Genomic DNA, 13,945 nt, shown 5'->3' on the forward strand with positions numbered 1-13,945 from the left:
GAGTGAAGACTGTGCCTTCACACTAATCGTTGCTGTGCTATAGCTCTTTCTCTGCATGTAGTCAGTATTTTACAAACACTAGTTGACTGAATGAATAGCATACATGTTCACTGCAGCTTGGTTTGGTAAAAAAAAAAAATCTAAATAAAAGATATAAGATAATAGAAAGACTTTTGAGGCTTTTTGAGCTATTTAGATAACCTCATGACATATTATATATAAATTCCAAGTAGCTCTTACTCCATTCTAGCTCAGTTCTTTTTTTGAAAATTAACAAATGCTTTAAGATCTTTTAATTGTATGTTTATTCACTTTGCCAGTGTAGTTTAGTCATTAAGGAAAATATATACTAATTTCATTCCATTAAATAAGAACTCTCTTGTTTAGTATTGTGTAAATAACACAGTGTAACAAGCTTCTTTATAACCATAAACAGAAGGAAAATCTACAAATCTTTCTTTACTCTTCCAAAGTTCAGACTCACATTTTAAGGCTTGTTCTTAATTTAGTTTTACTTATTTCTTTTGGATCCTTTCATTAAGTAGCAAAAACTTCATGAAAGCATTCAAATACTATACTAAAAGGATCCATTTTAATCCGTATTATGTGAAGAGTACTTTTGCTATTGCTTTTATATGCTAGTTAAAAATCCTGCACATTTCATTCTCATAAATTTGAAATTAGATATGCTGATGCCTAAGGTAACAGTCTAAATGGTAGTGCCATTTTAGGATTGTGTAATGAAGACTTTTAGAAAATGTAACCAATCTTTTCATCCCAGCCACTGTTTCCAACAGATATGAAATCCCTTTGCCATGCTAAAAGTAGAGGAGAGATATGAGAAGTGATTATGTATACTCACAATCACGAATACTATTTCCTTTAAAAACATGAGGATACATAGTTGACTGCTTCATGCTCCTGTGAAAGCATTCCATAACTACATAGTTTCTCATGCCTTTTTACCTCTAGGCTCTTATTGCTCCACAGCCATTGCAGCATATCCTAACGGGTCACAAACTGATTTTCCATCTCTATAATCTTTTCATTCTTTTTTCTTTTATTTCCTATCTTGTCAATGATGTAACAACAACCCAGACAGTTAAGGCAGAAATCCGTCACTCTAGACTCAGAGTTTCAACTCCCTTTCCTTTACAATCTGATCATGAGAGAGTGCTAGTGGCCAAAAGATCTGTTGTAAAAAGACACTGACTGATCTTCTGATTCATGAATCCTTATTGAGCTGCTTTGTGCTAGCCAAGGAAATAGGCAGGATGCTTAGCCACCATAAATCAGTCAGCTCATCTATACTGGTTAGCATACATATGTCTGAAGATATCAGCTACACAGATGAAGTCCCACCATAGGCGTCCTGATAAAAATGGGGATCAACACCTAGGGATAAACAGCTGGGCATACAGCATTTCCTGCAGGGACTGGGAATCTTTTTTTTTCTACCAAGGACCATTTGGATATTTATAACATGATTCTCAAGTGGGCCATACAAGATTATCAATAAAAACAGACATCTGTGGGCAGCTGATGAGAAGCATATAAGAAAGATATATGTCTGTCCTTGTAATGTGCCAAATGATTTCACTTGCCCCATACAGCTCATGGGCTGCATATTTCCTACTCAGGGATGAAACCACCTGATCAGTACATTCACTGAACATTCACTAAACAAAAAAAAAATCATGATGCATCTGAAACAACAAGAAGAAAAGGATTAACACTAGTAAGGAATTCACCAGTGAGTAAATAACCCAACATTTAAAAAACAATTTCCCATTTACATTTACTATATTGGAGAATCTCAGTTTCAGCGGAACCACTCATGACAGACTGGAAGTACTACAGTGAAAAGATAAGTCTAGAACTCAGTCAAGAGCAGGAGTAGAAAATTCAGACTTACGTGTCATTTGTACACAAGCAGTAATTAGTACTCCAGAGAGGATCAGTGAGATGACTAAGAAGAAAGGTTGAAGTTCAAGCCTAAGGAAACATACCAGTATTTCTAAGGCAGTCAGGAAGACCCAACAGGATCCAGCCAAAGAAACAAAAATAAACAAGCCTCAATAAAATAAGGAAAATAATTCTCTCTGTTCAATATCAACTTTTAGAACATACTATTTGGTCCAAAAATGTTTCATTTGTAGAAGTTGGTAAGTTATCTTTTTTTTTCTTTTGCCAGTCCTAGGTACTGAGCCTGAGCTTCTTTTTGCTTAAGGCTAGCACTCTATCACTTGAGCCACAGCTTCACTTCCAGCTTTTTGGGAAGATTATTGGAGATAGGAATCTCAAAGATTTTCCTGCTTGGGCTGGCTTCAAACTGCAATCCTCAGATCTCAACTCAGACATAAGCTACAGTGCCCAGCATAATATAACATTTTCATCTTCAAATGTTGGCTGAGAGGATGGAGACAAATGTTTGAAGACAGAAGAGCAGTGGACCTTAGAGATCACTTCATGAGACTAACAAAGACAGAAAGACAAAATCATGCAAAGGACAACATACTCAAACACAGACTGGCCAGTATGCAGTATGCTTGAGTGCAAGAACACTGCTGCTTCCTTGACTATGACAAAGTAAAGGTAATACCAGGTTTATGCTACTTTATTATTAACATTTAGCCACATCACTCCCTGATGAATCCAGCTAGAAGATAATGATAGGTACACATATTATCTACCTACCTACCTACCTACCTACCTACCTACCTACCTACCTACCTACCTACTTACCTACCTACCTACCTTCCCCCCTCTCTCTTTTTTTTTCTCTCTCTCTCCTATCAATCATAACACAGAGCTTGATGCTATGATTAGGTAGCTCTTCTAGCCAAAAAGTAGACTTTGTACTTGTCACTGCTGAATTTGATCTTGGTATAATCAACCCAGCATTGCAACCTCAGAACATGTGGATTCTCTGTGAAATGTGCTCTACAGGTCCACGGTCTGTTGGTATAAATAAAACTTAGAGACTTCATTAAAGTTTTATTAGCTTTTAAAAAGTCTTACAACCATCCAAATAATTTATACAATTTATGTGGGTAGTTTTATGCTACAGTGGTGCAATTGAGTAATTACAACAGAGACCATCTGTCCTGAAAACCTAAAATACATACTGGCCCTCCATAAAATAGTCTACCAACTCATGTATCTAAACCAGCCTATTAACTATTCTTTCCAATTAAAATATGCAGGTTTGGCTGAAGTATTTTCTGTCCTTTCATTTAAGTTATTTGGCCCTAAAACATTGTATGAGGAGACAGACCATTCTTAGTTCATGTTTATCTTGTATTCGCCCCTTTTGTTATTATATATTAACCACTCCCCCCCTCCCCCCGGTGTCTTTAGTTTTTCTGCTCAAATTGTGCCTCTACAAAAGTTAATGCTCCCTCCCTTTTAGATGTCATTAATGGTGTAATGGGGGTATGTGGCATGATTTAAAATATTTGTCTAACACTAGACAGGTTCCTTTTACACTTTTGACTGTGAGCTCAGCTCCTGCTTAGGACAGCATGTCTACCACACTGAGCTTCAGATAGGCATCTGGGATGAGGAGACACAAAAGTATCAGGATGCACTGGACATGGGTGTTTGGAAATTCTACACTAAGGAAGCTACTCAAGTCCTCCACTATCAAATTGCAAATGAAATGACTCTGTGCACAAATTCCTCACACAGTAGACATAAAACAGTACAGGCCTGGCTTTCTCCTCAGGAACAACAGCACTGAGCCTTCAAACAGAATGGACACGTCAGCATCCTAATGTCATCTTTCAGTGGCTTCCCACTGTGCCCAACAATTTAGAACTAAATTCCCTCACTTTTCCCTAAGATATGTATTTGAATGTTTTTTTCTTTCTAACGCATTTATATGATTATTTCTTTGTTGCTTTATATGTCCCTCCCCCACAGTATAACCCCTGCTTTCACTGTATTTGATGTCGGTACAATTTGTGGAGGGGAAGGGGAAAAACAAGTCGTTTAAATAAGGATACAGGTGGACCTGTTGCAACAATGAGAAGTACAAGTTGTCATGTCGAAAACAAACTTTACAACTTTGGTAGGGGAGTGGGGGGAGGTTTGGGTGAGGGGGAAGGCTTGGAAGGGATGGGAAGGGGAAACAAAGGAGGAGGGTACAATGCTTGATAAGAAATGTACTCATTATCTTGCCCATGTAATTGTAACCCCTCTGTACAGTTTTTTCACAATAAAAATTAAAAAAAATAAAAAATAAATAAATTCCCTCACTTTTCTTCCTGGGCTGTGCACTAAGCAAACTGGTTTACCTGAATTCTCTCCTCTGGATCCTGACAAGTTATCTCTATTGTTGTCTCCGCTGTTATCTCTACTGGAAAACTCCACTTCCTCTTCCCTCTGTCTCTAATGTCTTAACTCATTCCTCAGTTTAGAGGCTTTTGCCTTCAGGGAGATAGTTTCTCTATTCTGAGTTAGGAGCTACTTGGGGAGTCCTGTAACTCACTATCTTTCCTCCATGAAACTACACTGTGCTTTCACAACTTCAACTGAGAATTTTTTTTTTCAAATAAAAATCTTGTTATTGGGGTTGGGAGTATAGCTCAGTGGTAGAGTGGTTGCCTAGCACAGGCAAAGATCTAGCTTCTGTCCTCAACACAGAAAGAAAAAAAAATCTTGTGATGAACTCCAACATAGTATTTAAAACACAAGTCCAGACAAATGTAGGAGGATGTTCTCCTGACAAAGAGGTGGAAAACTAGAGTTACATGTTTAGCAGCCTTGGTACTAGTGTACTGAGTTAGAAGATTACCTTTTTTTTTTTTTTTAGCTTGCCCTCAGATATTCATGCCCGCTATGCAGATGCTCTACCATTTGCGCCACAACTCCAGCACTTTTTGTTCTGGTTATTTTTGAGATACAGTCTTGAACTTTTTCAGGGGTAGCCTGGACCATGTTCCATGAAGTATACTTCCTGTCATAGATGAGGTGATAGATACTATGACCATGCCTAACTTTTTGCCTGGGTTTGCTTGGAACCACCGTATTTCTGATGTAAGCCTCCCTTATAGCTAGATGACAGACATATTGTCTAGAATTTTCACACTATGCAAAGCACCCAAGAAGTCAAATGCAATTCTTGTTAATGATCACATTGGTCTACATAGTTGTAGACAACTATCTCTATATTGTCCACTGGACTATATCTTCCAAGATGGCAGAACTTTCTATTGTACCAGGTAACTAAGCATCTAGCAAAATACATGGTGGACACTACAGAAGAAGGAAATAATAAATAAATAACCACTACACTAGAGCTCAGTTTCAGAATTCAGGATAAAGAACTGCTATGTTACCTTTCATGTTTGTAAGATAGACCTTTTGTGAAAGGTCAATGTCACACTTAAATGGTCAGCACAGATGAGCTGGAAACAGCTTGCAACTAGTTTTACTAAAAGGTTTTCCAATTTTAAACAAAAAGAAATGCTTTTATCCCATTATTCAAGAACTGCCTTTTGACACTAACTAGATCAATTTCACAATGGAAAGTCAAGAGTATTTTCCAGAAAGGAGATGATCTGCACTATGACTCAGCTCTCAAGGACAAAGGCAGAAAGAGATCCACATGTCCTTCCCAGGTTGGAATTGTGGGCTGTGAAGCCAGAGACCTGTATGACAGCATGCTTAAGTTCTTGCTGGCCAGAACTGATGACTGGCTCCGGGGTTCTGTTCATCGTCTGACTCTTATTGCTCTGAAATAATGTGGTTTCACTTTCATTTAATGAAGGGTAAAATCTTGTAGGCAAATCTCACTGTCATTCAATGACATTCATTAATTCAGAAACTAACAGTTTCCTGTACTACACAGCATGCCGACACCTGGTAAAACCCTCTCTTCAAAATGAACCTGGATGGATAGTGGATAATGATGGTTCATGCATGTAATCCTAGCTACTCAGGAGATCTGAGGATTGTGGTTCAAAGCCAGCCCAGGCAGGAAAAATCTGCTAATCTCCAATTAACCAACAGAAAACTGGAAGTGGAGCTGTGGCTCAAAGTGGTAGAGTGTTAGCCTTGAGTGAAAGAGCTCAGACTCTGAGTTCAAACCTTAAGATCAACCAAAAACAGAACCTCCATTAAATATTATCACCTACACTGGCCATGTTGTATTTAAAATAAGTAAATAGTAGTGTCACTTAGTTGCTACCTTTACACTTCTGGACCCACACTCTGAATAGTAACATCTGTTGTGGCCAATTAGTGTCATCAAAGCACAACTGCAAAGGCATTAAAATAAGAGGATGTAGCTGTTACTGCTAAATCAAGATTTTTCTCTCAGAGACAGAAAGTAAAACCAGTATGAAACAAGAATGATGATGAACACTTAATTACTGAAAATTATTATATTTTAAGCTTTCTTAGCTATAGAAGATCTCATTTCCTCCTGGAAGCAAGGGCAAAATTCAACTACTTTTCTCTATTGGGCTGCCTTCAGTTATTCTGCCAGATGAAAAGGTCTCTTTGGAGATGTCAGTTTGTAGCAAGGACACATCATGATGGAAAATTTTAGAAGAGTAGGAGATGACACCATATACACTCCTATGACAGTAGGTATTCCACTTACATCAGTAACACTGCTTCCATATCATGTCATCTCTTAGCTACTCTGGGGATCTGGAGCCATTAAGCATAATGTTTAGTGTCAGACTACACAGAATCCCACACACTCACCCTCATGCTCTTTTTACTGAAAACCTGCCAATACTATTCCATTCTTGACTACAACCCAACAGTGGGTAACAACCAACCTGGCTATCAGGAGCAACCGTATGACACAAAGAATGCTTTGTTGTCACCTCCTACATTCTTCTTTTTTGGTGGCTAGAGTGGAACTTGAACTCAGGGCCTTACAACTCTCACTTGGCTCCCCTGCTTCTTCCCCCCACACTCACACAGCTGGTTCTCTACCACTTGAGACATACCTTCACTTCTGGCTTTTTTGCTGGTAATCTGGAGATAAGAACCTCAAGGAGTTGTCTACCCAGGCTGGCTTCAACTCCAGGCTCTCACATCTCAGCCTCTTGAGTAGCTAGGAGGATAGGTGTGAACCACTGGCATCTTGTCTTAACATCTGAGAACCAAATCTTCTAACAGTCCCAACTTAATGTTTAGAGATTTTCATTTTTCATCTTACCCTTGAAACTATTCCTTACACATGTTTACCTCATTCTTTCTTTTAATTATCTTGCTTTGTATGTATGTATGTATGAATGTAGTATGAATACATGTATGCATGTATGTATGTGTATTATTGGACTTGAACTGAGGCCCTGGGCACTGTCGCTGAGCTCTTTTGTTCAAGGTTAGCTGTCTACCACTTTGAGTCAGAGCTCCATCCTCACCTGATTCTTATATTCTGACTTAATCTGATACTCAAAAGAGCAAGAAGAGTGTCTTCTTCAATGATCTTTAGGAAAATCTGGGACTCAATCTTACCTCTGTGGGTACATCATTGCCTGTCCTGTCTTTTGGAATGCACATGCTTTAAGAAAAACCATGTCATTTCAATTTTTCTAAAACTACCACCATTATGAGCATTTATTATTACTATATGGAAAATGATTTTTGCATCTACCTTTCTATCCTTCCCAGTCTAGTGTGTAAGAGGAGATTTCTACTCAGTAAAATATTGAGCAATCCCACCAAAATGTGTGTGTATTGAGCAAGTTCAAAACAACTTTATCTACAATATGAAGAAAAAAGAAATCTAGAGGTATGTTAAAAAAATGATGAAACAAACCATTTATCACATATACTAGGTAGATGTATAGAGATTTAACAATACAAACTAAAATGGGTGATATGTCCAAAAGACAAAACTGGGAAAAATCCAGAAATGTTATTACTTGGATTTAGTCAGAAGCCTGGGTTAATGGCCAATGGTTGCATTTTCTGTCCTTGACTTCTTGTAACTGATACTTGGCAGGCTAAGGATTACAAAATTATGGCTGTGAAGTCATGCAAATCATGAAGGGTATTTTACTCTATGCAGTAAAAAGGGCATATAAAGTACAAGCTTAGAAAATCTACCAGGAGAAGATCTGCACCTATAAGAAACATTATAGAGCAAAAAAAAAAAAAAAAGTTTGATCTTGAGCCCAAAACCTTTTTGAAGTTTAGTAAGAAGTATCTATGCTTCAACTAACATGGAAGGTCATCAAAAATTCACTGCTGAACTATTTTATATAAATACACAGTTCTAAAGTTTCTGTGAATTATCCTGCTACATATTTTACCATTTCAAATTACAAGAACAGGCTGAAATCCAGCCTCTACCTGTCATCAGAAAATATAACAAAGTTTCTATTTATTTCTTCCAACACTGAAAGTCTTTCAGTGAAGTCTAAATTAAGAACCTATCAAGAAAGACATACAACAGTCCAACATTATCAGTTTTGACTGTGAAACCATTAAGTACAGCTTAATGAGCTCCTTGAAGAATGTTAGAACTTTAATCAAGCAAGAGAGAAGGATCTAATGTAGAAAAACAAAAACAAAACCCCAAACCCACAAACTGTGGGAAGTTCAGGTACACAGCAGTAAGAGTTGCAGTTGCTGAGGAGACCAGCAGGGAATGGAGACCAAATCAACTCCAGATGTTGATAGAGGCCCCAGAAGCAAATTAAGCAATTGAGTGTTTGGACCCAATGACCCAGATGTCCTCCAGATTAAAGGAACACAAACAATCCTGCCTGAGACCTTGCTTAGGCTGTCTGGAGGTGTCAGGAGGTGTATTCTTGGCAAGCAGTTGCAAAAACCTTCCATGAAGGTCCTTCCACGGTACAGACAACAGCCCAGAAGCCTGGTCTAGATTCCTGAGTGTCTAAGCCCTACGGCACTCCAATGGGGAAAAGTCACTTAAGAGACTTAAAAGGCAACACACTCATCTAAAACTATTAATATATACTCGCTCAAATACAACTGCATTGCCGAAACTCAGCATTCTCCTCCCCCACTCCTGCCAAAATACATTTTAAACAATAAATCACTCTATCAACTCCGGCACCTAACCCCAACCTGGTCTCTGCCAGTTGCTGGTCCAAAAGGATAAAAGCCTGACCAAAGGGTGGCGCAGCGGCAACCTTTGCCAACTGTAGAGGTTTGGGGTCCTGGCGTCCAACCGATTGTGCAGAGGTTTCTCTAAGCTTCGGTCCCCCTGGAAGGAGGGGACTCTCAGGACTGGGGACAAGCAGAAAACCTCCCTCCCCAACCCAGAGCGTTCAGTCTGAGTTTGTGTGAAAGACTGAAAAGAGGAGGGGGGGGGCAGGAAGGAGGAAAAGTGCAGTGACAACCACCAAGGTGCTGTTTTTTTAATTGGGGGAGAAAGTAAAGGCGGCTGTCTTACCGTCTCGCCGGAGGTTGGCCTTGCGCAGAGCCTTGAGGGATGCGCTCTGCGCGGTGGCCCCAGCGTCCCGCTGGCTGCAGAAGTTGGCGCAGACCAGAGCGCAGAGGAGGATGAGCCGGTGCATTTGGGATGAGCGACCTGGGGACCGCGTGGCTGTCGGGAAAACACGCGGGTCCGCTGCTGGCCCGCCGCCGCCGCCGCGCGCTCGCCCCGCCGCCCGGTTACACGCCGAGCCCGCTCCGAACTTCCTGCATGCTGAACTTTCCAGCGCGTGTGCGTGCCGCACTTCCTTGTGGCGCCGCGCTGATAAACGGGGACGGGACAAACAACAGGTTGACGTCGGGTCGCCCCCTCCGGTGGCCGGCCGCCGCAGCACAGCTGCAGAGGCGGCTGGCAGCGCCCCAGCCGCCGCGGGCCCCGGGGCTGCGCCGCGCTCCCACCCCGGAGCAGCCACCTCTGCAGCCTGCGGGCCGAGGCCCCGGGACCTACTCCGCCACTGAGCATGCCCAGTGGCACAGCGGGCCAGGACTCGTCCAGCACCCTGGGTTTTGCTCTACTTAGTGGGACCAGAAGGAGAGCAGGGAACCCGCTGGCCGGGAGCAGTGGGAGATGGGCGGAACCCAGCCCTCCCCGGGGGGTGACTGGGGCATCCCCCCACAAGCCGCTGCCCGGCCTGGGTGGGGATGGGGCTTGGGAGGGGGGCTGGAGCCAAGAGCGTTTACTGTACCCCGAGGCGCATCGGAGTCGACCGAGCCAAGGTTTCTCTGTACCTACCATGGAGAAAGGCGATCGCAAATGCCAATGCCAAAGGAGCTGGTTCTGGGCTCTCCTTTGGGCTCTGGGCTGAGCTAAGGGTAATTTCTGAGAGAGAGAAGCCAGCATTTCTTCCTACTTCCCAGAGCTGTAGCGGCCCACCGCCGGCGTGAGGGTGTGTAGAATAAGGTCAATAATCAATAGCCGCGGGTGGTTTCCCTGTTCCACCCGCCACCCTGCACCGAGGGGCTTGAATGCTGGGCGGGGCGGGGCGGGGTGTCCCGCCAGGTGAAGAAGTTGGGTGAGAACCTGGAGTTCCCTTACCTCCCCGTCCCACAGGAAAAGGGCAGCACTTTTAGGATCCTCCCTTCTCGCAGCAGAAGAGCCGGCCCTGCATTCCAGGACCTCTAGGCCTCTGTCGCCCCAGGACAAGGAGCTGCATCTGCAAGGAGGAGTGAGTCAATTCTGCTCTCGAGATGAGTCACTCTGGACACAAACTCGGACCTCTTCAGACTCACTCTTTTTAACTTAAGACCATTGACTTTAATTTGTATGGTCGCAGTGAGAAGTACGTGGAATAATTACATTGTTCTCACTGTAGCTGAATCAAAATACAAACTCACATAATTTCTCTACTTCTTACCAATGGTATCTAGAAGGTAAAATTTCAGACCCCTTTTAAAGGCTTCGAGCTACTGAAAGTCCAGGATATAAAAGGCAAGTGATATCTATCGACAGGCTGAACAGGCAGGGGGGTTCAGGAAAATATACCCTTGATAAGTTGATTATACACCCACCCTGAGTAGGACATGTGTTTCATCAACACACTAAAAAAGTTAATATGTCTCATCTCTACATAGAGTTCACAGACTAAAATTGCTTTATGAAATGCATATTGGGGGATCATAGAGTCAGTTCCAATACCAGCATTATTTTCTGACTACAATGAAAACCACTAGCTTGGAAATTCAAGCATCAGAGTTCATTGACAGTAGTAAAATAGTTTCATGCGTATTGTTTCAGGTGCATGCACACACATGGCAAAATAAGAGAGTTCTGTAGTCTACAATGAAAATTTTGAAAAAAAACCCACTGCAAAAAAACAGATTAATCATATTGTTTCAAAACATTGCCAACTCCAAAGAGAGGCAGGAGAGGAAAATCTAGGTTTGTGTTTAATCCTTTATTCATTCAGCAAGTATTAATTAAGCATGAGTCTTTCCTTTTGTTCCTTTCTCTTAAAAAATCTTGAGGATAAAATAAGACAGAAGAGAGAAAGGTTCTTTTTGAGCGTTTCTTTACATTTTCATTAGCATCACTTGGTTATACAGGGGGATTTGTACTTGTCCATAATGCTTACAGAGAACTTCAGTGAGACTCACCTCCATCATTCTCCTACATCCCCTCTCCTTATTCCCAAACATTCTCAACAAGCTTCATTATTCCACTTCCATATGCGTATAGGAAGAATTTTGATCATAGTCCCCCTTTCCTCCCCCCTCCTACTAGTCCCTACCCAAGACAGAACTTAATTGCTTGAGGTTTACAGTCTACTAGAGACCACAGTAAATAAATATATGACTATATTAGTAAGACAAGATAAGGCAGAGATAAATGGGATAGGAGGAGTCAGTGTACAAAGTAATTGAAATATATGTTACCATTTTGAAGAAGTTTGCAAATGCTCATTAAATTTTATACCTACCTTCTGAAATGTAACTATAGGAAAAAAATCAGACAATATGCACATCTTGGGTAATTAGAACAGTGTCAAACTGTTAAAATTGTTTTCACTATCTTAAGTCTTATATAAAATATTAAAGTAGTATTATTCAAAATATTAATACTGGGCACCCTCAAGGCATTGTGAATTCATGATATCAAATATTCAAGCAGGGAATAATTAAAATATGTCACATATAATCAACATAGTATTGACCTTTAGTGTCAGGGAAATCCAAATTCAACAATAAAGTAAAATATCAGGCACCCGAGCCTAATTATTCTGTACTTTGTTTTCAATATTAATTAATAATACTTACAAAGTAGGTCAACTCTATCAGCTCATAATAGGCTTTTAAGAAAAATATATTGAGTGAGTTAAAGACCTAGTACAAAGACAAGAGGATTTTTTTCTGGTTTAGTTTTCATATGTATCTCTTACCAAAACAATGAGTTAGCCTCTTTATTTTTAAATATTATTACAATATTATTACTATTTCATTTAATACAAATCAACTAGTGTTTATTTAACCACTTAGATAACTTTAAAAAGTGCTATTGTTTAGAAAAATAAAAGAAATGATAGCAATTATAGTAAGGGGCACATATGAATGGCATTTATCCCAAACAAATATTTTGCAGTAAAGATTTGATAAAAGTGTATATTAGAGTATGAAACTACCTTTATCATATTCTCTTTTCCTTATATTAATATAGTCCAAGAAAAACATATTTTATTACATTTTCATATAACCTTGACTTCTTTCACTACCTCAAAAAGGAGTGAAACAGCACAACCTTTTCAAAGCTTTCTCTCCAAGTGATTCACCCCAATATTATTATTATTATTATATTAATATTCTTTTTTCTTTTCTTTTTTTGTTGGTTGTGGCGCTTGAACTCTGGGCCTGGGCACTGTCCCTCAGCTCTTCAGCTCAAGGCTAGTGCTCTACTGCTTGTGCCACAGCTCCACTTCGGGCCTTTTCTGCTTATGTGGTGCTGAGGAATCGAACCCAGGGCCTCACGCATGCAAGGCAAGCACTCTACCACTGACCACCTTCCCAGCCCCTCACTATTTATTTTTTTGTTTGTTTTGGTTGGTTGTGGGGCTTGAACTCTGGGCTTGGGCGTTCTCCCTGCGCTCTTCAGCTCAAGGCGAGCGCTCTACTACTTGAGCCACAGTACCACTTCCAGTTTTCTAGTGGTTTATTGGAGATAAGAGTCTCATGGACTTTCCTACCTGGGCTGGCTTTGAACCTTGATCCTCAGATCTCAGCCTCCTGAGTAGCTAGGATTACAGGCATGAGCTACCGGCACCTGGCTCCAATATTAATTCTAAAGCTAAACTTGCACTAATCATTCACTTATATGTCTTTACAAATGATTGTCATTTCATGAAGCCTGCTTCCTTCATTCCTCTGCTGTTCATCTCTATGCAGTATAGCTTAAGAAATAAGAGCACTGTGCAGGACTCCTTGACTAGACTACTATACTACTTTCCCACCGGACTACTGAGCTTGTTCAATGATAAACTTGTAGATTTTTCAATCCTTCTCTATAAAATGGAGGCATTATATTAAATCTTCAGAATTCTGAATAGTTTTATTTTCATTTATTTTATTTTATTTTATTTTTTGGGGGGTCCTGTCGTGGGGCCTGAACTCTGGGCCTGGGCACTGTCCCTCAGCTCTTCAGCTCAAGGCTAGTGCTCTACCACTTGAGCCACAGCACCACTTCTGGCTTTTTTCTTTTTTGCTTATGTGGTGCTGAGGAATCGAACCCAGGGCCTCAGGCATGCAAGGCAAGCGCTCTACCACTGAGCCACCTTCTCAGCCCCTAGTTTTATTTTCAAAATCATGCCTTCCTTTAATCATAATCTTCATTATATACTACATGTATGATTTTCAAAATCAGAACCAAGTACATTTTAAATCATTGTTGGTTAGAAAGTCTGAGTATACATTTAAATAAAAGGTATTTTTGAAATCTCAGTAATCTAATATATAATAAAGTGGTCACTCAAATATTAGACTCCATCTAACACTTTGACTTTCATTTTTCTTTATTTTAAGAAAGCAA

At 40.5% G+C, this 13,945-nt stretch overlaps 1 protein-coding gene across 3 annotated transcripts in view; it reads right to left on the bottom strand.

Moving 5' to 3' along the window:
• Positions 1 to 10,182, bottom strand: part of LOC138821387 (platelet-derived growth factor D) — a 172,937-nt gene extending 162,755 nt beyond the window's left edge. For 2 of the 3 annotated variants that reach the window (XM_070013582.1, XM_070013580.1), the window contains exon 1: positions 9,392 to 9,823. In XM_070013582.1, coding sequence (XP_069869683.1) covers positions 9,392 to 9,515 — 124 coding nt within the window. In that variant the 5' untranslated portion in view covers positions 9,516 to 9,823. Of the gene's footprint in view, positions 1 to 9,391; positions 9,824 to 10,165 lie in introns of those variants that run through there. The other variant, XM_070013581.1, reaches the window with a different exon arrangement.
• Between the last annotated feature and the right edge of the window lie 3,763 nt (positions 10,183 to 13,945).

This window comes from Dipodomys merriami, unplaced genomic scaffold (genome assembly GCF_024711535.1).
Source record: "Dipodomys merriami isolate MVZ:Mamm:240054 unplaced genomic scaffold, mDipMer1.0.p SCAF_91, whole genome shotgun sequence".
NCBI classification, from domain to species: domain Eukaryota; kingdom Metazoa; phylum Chordata; class Mammalia; order Rodentia; family Heteromyidae; genus Dipodomys; species Dipodomys merriami.